The sequence below is a fragment of the Prosopis cineraria genome, unplaced genomic scaffold, assembly GCF_029017545.1.
Source record: "Prosopis cineraria cultivar Desert tree isolate PC_DT_omini unplaced genomic scaffold, ASM2901754v1 PC3, whole genome shotgun sequence".
Classification (NCBI taxonomy): domain Eukaryota; kingdom Viridiplantae; phylum Streptophyta; class Magnoliopsida; order Fabales; family Fabaceae; genus Prosopis; species Prosopis cineraria.
In genome coordinates, this window is record NW_026555334.1 from 21,748,281 (window position 1) to 21,755,209 (window position 6,929).

Below are 6,929 nucleotides of genomic sequence, written 5' to 3' on the forward strand. Positions count from 1 at the left end.
CATTTGATTTGATTCTTAAATAAAATAGATTCTTGCAATAGAAAATTGACCTGAGACTGAAAGTACGTTTCGGTGGCCATTTGTTCAATCAACTTGGCCTGAGTCAACCTATTGTTCAACCTATCATTTATTAATTATTATTATTGTTATTATTATTATTATATTCATTTTTTTCCCTCGATATGATATGTGTCACGATCTTAACTCAACACCAAATTTGTTTAAGGGGATTAATTTTTGTTGTTGCTACTATTGCTCGTATACGAGGTTTTTATTATGATGACGAGATTGTTGAGAGGAATGAAAATGGCGGATAAAAAGTTGAATTAATTCAATATTATTTCTTGATTTACAAATTTGTAACCACTAATTTGTAAGTGATATCCATCTATTTATAAAAGAAAAAATAAAAATTTAACTTGTTAAAAATGCCATGAATTTTTATAAAATTATATATTTTTTAGTTTTTATATATGATTATTTCAATATTTTGCTCTTTAAATGTCATTCCCCAATTCCTAATCCATAGATTTTAATCTTCCTCCCATTCCATTAATAAGGTAAAGAGATACTCCTTTTGTTAAAAAATATAAAATATTTTTTGAAGAGTTGAATGTTTAAAAATATAAAACTTTTTTATTCTTTCGAGATGTAATTATTATATTTTTTTAAAAGTGCTCTCATTGATAGTAACTTAATATTTATTGTAGAGCATTTAATAAGGATAAATATGAAAAGATAAGGTTAGTTTGAAAGTAGATAACTATTTTATTAAGAGATAATATTCAATTAAAAATACCTTATATTTTTACACAGAGGGAGTGATAATTTTTTTTTATTTTTTTACAAGTCCTGTTTTTATGTTTTTATCACCTATTTCTTTTTTTTACTTCACTTGGTTTTTAATATAAGAAAAAATTTAAAAACTTGTTTTAGTTCTTAATATAAAAGTTAGAGTGATTAATATTTTTTAATTTTATTCCTTTTTTATATATTTTCATTTAAATTTCTAAACAATAATTTTTTTTAAAATAACTGTAAAGAAGGGCAAAATTAGAAGGTTGTATTTTTTTTTCCATTTCAAAGTTATAAGCATAAAGTTAATTAATTTTATTTTATATGAAAGACATAGTGGGTATATTTGATAAAAAAATTTTAAAATTTGTTAATTATTTAAAAAATGATTAATTTTAATTTTCTTAATTCAATAAAACATGTTAGAATATGCTTGTAAATATGACAGTAATAATAAGGGACAATTATATTGAAGTTTTATATAAAAAAATTAATTATTATAAGGTTTATTGATAACTGATTGACAACTAATTATGTTGTCAATACAGTTTAATTCAATTATTAATAAATTTTATAATAATTAATTTTTTTATATGAGACCTAACGGTAATTCTCGATAATAATAATACTGGCAAGGAGTGGTTGTTGCCGTTGGGGGCATACACGCAAATTATGAATAGCATGAGGGGTCGAACGAAATAAATCCAAGACCCCAATGGAGATCGGAGAGCGGTAAATGCAAATACAAGGGACGCTGTCTCCTATAACTTCTATATTTCCTACTGCTCTGCTTTCCACTTCCATATTTGAAGAGTAGGAAAGCTTCTCTCTTCCACACACACTCTTTCTCGTATAAAAATGTGCTTCTCGTTTTTGGATTCTTCCATGGTTGTTGTGTAGCTGAAACTAGTTATTCCATAGCTATTCGGAATTGGGATTCGGCCAAACCTGCTTTGATTCTTCTTTTTCATCAGCTAAACCATTGGTATGATCAAAATTATCCCGTCTGATTTTTGGCTCATTTCAGAAATGGGGCGAAACAATTTTGTTGATCACAAGCTTGTTTATATTTCTTTCTCTTTCGATTTGTCCGAATCGTTTTCGTCTTCGTTTCTGCTCCTTCAACAGTGGTTTTCTTCCTCTTTAATCGGACATTCAGTTTTTCTTTTTTTGTTCTATTTCTTAAGCATTTTGTGGGAGATGATACATGATGCTTGCTGATGACTAGCTACATTGTTTGCCCAAGTCAAATTAACGTAATTCCCTTTTGTTATTTAAAAGTAATTTTCTTTTTGAGGTCTTTAGTTATTCAAAGTAGCTGTTTTTTCTGAGGGCCTTAAATCGAGCTTGGTCCCTCGCCTGGGGATCAAAGTATATATTCTCTCCATGTTCCTAGTCCTGGTAAAACCGTTGGTCCACAGCCATTAAAGATGCATATTTTCAAATGTGAGTCCATAGATTCAAGTGGGAACGTCCCTAAGATGTATATTAGCCATCCAGAAGGCTACAGGATAGGTGGGTCAATTGCATAGATACACCTTCTTGGTTATTAGGAATTGGATGGGTTTGTATCTCTCCATTTCCCTTCTGATCATTTTCTTTCTTTTAATTTTCTTTAATTGTTTGAGAGAGACAAGCAACCGGTTTCTTCGTCTGAGAACCAGCATGGCGTTGCTTGCAATCTCAGCCAGCCTATAAGGTTGCTTGGACTTAGTTCAGGTTATTCTCTTCCAAACAATTTTTAGAGCATCTTTGTTTGCATTGGCCTTCTACATTTCATAGCCGATCTCCTCTAGCGGACAATGCTTCTTCTTCTTCTTCTTGTTGGCCTAATACATTTTCTGGAGAAGCATAGATGCATAGGTCGTCGGTAATATCTGCTTTGTGATGGTGCATATAGAGGCTCTTGTGCCCTGCGACATGTCTATGAAGGTGTTCTGCTTCACAATGAATTTTGTCTTTTGTTACTAGTTTTATAGATGATTAAAAGGTAAATCCAACAAAAAAATGGACGGATTGTAAGAATGAATGGGAGATTGATCCTTTGATATTTCGTATGTTAATGCTGTGAAAGGTACTTAATTTTCATCTAATATGGTTCAGATATTGTGACCCTTTTTTTTCCCTTCATTGTGTTTTCATGAAGGTCAGTGTATATTCTTGAAAGTAATAGAGAGTAGAAAGGAGTTATATTCTAGAAATCACTTGGTTAAGAGGCAAACAATATCAATGGATGTAATAAGAGACACCACCCCGTGAGAAGCTTCTTCTTGTTGTTGTTGTGGCTGTGTACGTACTAAGAGAGTCATTCAAACCAAGGTTGTCTTCATGTGAAAAGTATAATGTGATAGCCAGACAGCTAAATACTTTGGGCTCAAACTGTGACATAGGCATCCAAGTCCAATCTCTCTGGCATGTGAGAGAGAAACTCCTTGAATAAACCATGTATGGAACATTTGAGAAGATCCAAATTTATCCATTAAGCCATGATGTTTGTTAGGACAAATACAAATATATGGTATTAATTTATATTACAGCATTGTCAAGGCTCCTGTCCAAGAGTGTTTTAAGGTCGATGTTCTTTTCATGCAAGATGGATGCAAGCGCGCATTACTTTTTATTTTTTTGGTTTCTCTTTTTCTGAACTTACATTACAATTCTGGCTTCATGAGTGTGTTCACGGGGATATAATTAATTTCCTTGTGCTTACGTAGAGTAAAGCTGCTTTGAGGACATCAGTGCAATTCATCAATCTTCATGGTTGTTTGAAACTTTGTGTGGAACTTAAATACTAGTATATACACTGCATCTCACAGATTATCACTTGAACTTTGATCTATAGAATCTCTTTCTTTTACTTTTCTTCCTGTATTTGTCTGAAATATCAATCATATTTAATGTTAGACGCTGGTCAAGCCTCAAATTTGTATTTTTGCAGCAAAAGTTTTTGCTGTTTCTTCAGTAATGCCGTTAAAAAAAGTAAATCACTAATGTAAAGAAAACATACCCTTATCTATTGCTTATAGTCTATCAGCATACAAAAAATAATTTATCATGTAAGCCTTATTCCAATTTTCCCTTCTCGAAACTGACAAGTTGATTTTGGAATCACGCGCGCAGGACTTTCTTAAAACACTGAAGGAGTTCGGTAATTTACTTCATCAGTTGGTGCCTCAAAATTATATGCTAGGTTAGTGGAAGTTCTTCCAACCAGTATCTCAGATATCAAGAGCTTATACTTCATAATTTGTGCCACCATGTCAATCTTGTCGAGACTACGCTGCATTACTGTGGATGTTACTGGTACACTAATGGCTTACAAAGGGGAGCTTGGTGACTATTATTGCATGGCGGCCAAATCTGTTGGCTTACCTTGCCCAGACTACAAACGCGTGCATGAGGGCTTTAAACTTGCATACAAAGACATGGCAAAAAAGTATCCGTGTTTTGGGTTTCATGCCAAAATGGCTAACATTGTATGGTGGAAAACATGCGTGCGAGATTCCTTTCTCAGGGTAAGATATCTGACAAAACCATTGCAGTTGTGGGTACTATTTCTTAACATGATAGCTAATTTGTTCATTTGAACATGGTGCATGTCTGCATGATGACGCTAACATATTTAGTTAGATTCTAATTTGACTCTTGAGATTACTCCACAGTGAAAAATATTAGCAGTTGCAGTAAATTATGTAATGTTTTATTGACTTTTGCTGAAATTGCTATCTTTTCTTCTATTTTTAAAACCAATATGAATGTCTATTGGGTTTTGTCAAAATCAGAGCCACATCCCTTGTAACAGAGAACAAATTACATAGGTTTTTCATAAATTTTGTTGAATTTGTGTATGCTTTTTTTTCCCCCCATTTTCAAAATATTCAAAAACACCCTTGAAAATAGAAAGAGATTTGTGTAATTTCAACAAAATTCTAAAGAAGTTTCTGTAATTTACTTTTTGTTTTTAATAAAGGTTTCTGTAGATTTTAAAAGTAGAAGTGAGATTTGTATAATTTTAGTAAGACTCAAAAAAGTCCGCACAAGTTAGCTTTTGTTTTTAAGGGAGGTCTGTAGGTTTTGAAAATAATAAAAGTAAAACTTGGGGGAAAATCCTTGTCACTTATATGCGAGAATGTATATCCCCACCTGTCTTTTGTGATAACTGAGTTAGAGTTACAATAAAAGCTTGGTTAAATGATAGAGGACAATGGTATTGTGCAATTTATGTAGTCTCACTATGTGGGATAAAACCTGTTATTGTTGTTGACAGAGAAATCTGGCTTGTCTGGCAGGCTGGATATGAATACGATGAAGAGACATTTGAGAAGATATTCAGACGCATATATGCTTCCTTTGGTTCTGCAGCTCCTTACAGCGTGTTTCCAGACTCCCAACCATTCCTGAGATGGGTCCGTTCAAAGGGCCTTAAAGTTGGCATTGTGAGCAATGCAGAGTATCGGTATCAAGATGTCATACTTCCTTCCTTGGGTTTAAATGAGGTAATCTACCTATCATTATTATCTCTCGCTTTGGCCTCACACATCTATTTTGAATCATCTCATTTGATCTGATATCAACCAGTCTCATCTCTTCCTGGAAAACTATCGTCCAACAATTTTTTTTTTCTGGGGTAAATTTTTTATTAGTACAATGGGAAATGCTCTGTATGCAATCATGTTTCTGATAGTAAAAGATCCAGATCAAAAGTTGATAGCACTGGATATAGTCACACACACACACACACACACACACACAATAAAATCCTTAGAAAGTTATGCCATTTATAATCCATAAACGTTGTGGATGGTTTCAGACTACATGCAAATCATGACCCCGATATTTAGTTTTTATGAATGCAGAGGATCTAGATTAGAAATTTTGGATGATAGAGCTTGTGTAATGTTTGAGAAATGCAGGGAAGTGAGTGGGACTTTGGTGTGTTTTCTGGTCTTGAAGGAGTTGAGAAGCCAAATCCCAGAATTTATGAGATTGCCCTTGAGAGGGCTGGAAATATTGCCCCACAAGAAGCTCTTCACATTGGAGATAGCATGCGCAAAGACTATGAGCCAGCAAAGAGCGTAGGCATGCATGCTCTGTTATTGGACAGATTTAAGACTCCAGATGCTGAGAATTGGAGAAAATCTGGGGCCATTGTGCTTCCTGACTTAGTGGCAGCTCAAGAATGGCTTTCTTCTGAGAAATCGACTTTCTAGAGCAGCATATTATTGTTTTTAGCTCAAAATAATGTTTTATATTTGATTCTATCCTTTTACTGATTTTTATACATATGAGAAATTGAAGTCACTTGGAGGGAATCTTGCCTCAAATTTTCCTCTATAAGTTGATATTAAAATTCAGGGCCAGACTTGGAATTGGATGATGGAAAAGAGGCTGCTTCGTTTTCAATGCCATGCGTCTGAATTCAGTTCTAATATAGGCATGTTCAAATGTTCTTCAGAATGATATAATGTAAAAGAATGAATTATCTCAGAATTAAATATAGTTACATAAAGAAATTGATTTTTGACTCAGAATTATTTTTAAAAAATGTTGGAGAAATCAAAACTAATTGAAGATAATATAGAACAATCCACACCAAAGATCCCATCAATAATTGAATTTACATGAATTTTCCAATTATTTAAAGGAAAAATGACAATTAAGTTTTAAAGGAATTAATTAATTCAAATAGGTTCCCAATAATTTTAAAATGCCAATGAAATCCCCAAGCTCTTAGGTGGTATTTTGACATAATAAAAAAAGAATGAAACACACTTATTCAATTTATGATTGTTTTTTGCATGTGTTGCTTCTTGGCTACTTGTGTTAGAAAATTCATTCAAATTGCTTCAGCTTCTACGATAACTGGTAAAAGCAAAGGTCATGGTGTACAGTTGAATATTGTTGTCGTGAGTTTTCTTTCGGTTGTGGTGGATCTTTTATCGTAGAGATGTCTGTATAACTAAATATATATGCGGTACAAAAATTAGGCAACGTTGAGTATGCTTTTCTTATTTGGGTGCAGGAGCAAGTTTTTCACTCTGCGCATCGCTTCCCAGAGATGAGATCCAACCACAAATTTTGTTGGGGTCAGATAAAACAAAAAAGGTGGATTGTCAAATATCCTATTTTTGTTT

General features: G+C 33.0%; 1 protein-coding gene across 4 annotated transcripts; it reads left to right on the forward strand.

The window, feature by feature from the left end:
• Positions 1 to 1,579: 1,579 nt before the first annotated feature.
• On the forward strand, positions 1,580 to 6,198 carry LOC129306827 (uncharacterized). Of its 4 annotated transcripts, none has more exons than XM_054947575.1 (4): positions 1,580 to 1,780; positions 3,916 to 4,310; positions 5,085 to 5,291; positions 5,709 to 6,198. In XM_054947575.1, the coding sequence occupies exons 2-4, from the start codon at positions 4,053 to 4,055 to the stop codon at positions 6,003 to 6,005; spliced, it is 762 nt and encodes a 253-aa protein (XP_054803550.1). In that variant the 5' UTR covers positions 1,580 to 1,780; positions 3,916 to 4,052; the 3' UTR covers positions 6,006 to 6,198. The 4 variants fall into 4 exon arrangements, with proteins under 4 accessions (XP_054803550.1, XP_054803552.1, XP_054803553.1 ...); XM_054947577.1 differs by lacking the exon at positions 1,580 to 1,780 and adding an exon at positions 1,787 to 2,727; XM_054947578.1 differs by lacking the exon at positions 1,580 to 1,780 and adding an exon at positions 1,787 to 2,514.
• Positions 6,199 to 6,929: the final 731 nt, after the last annotated feature.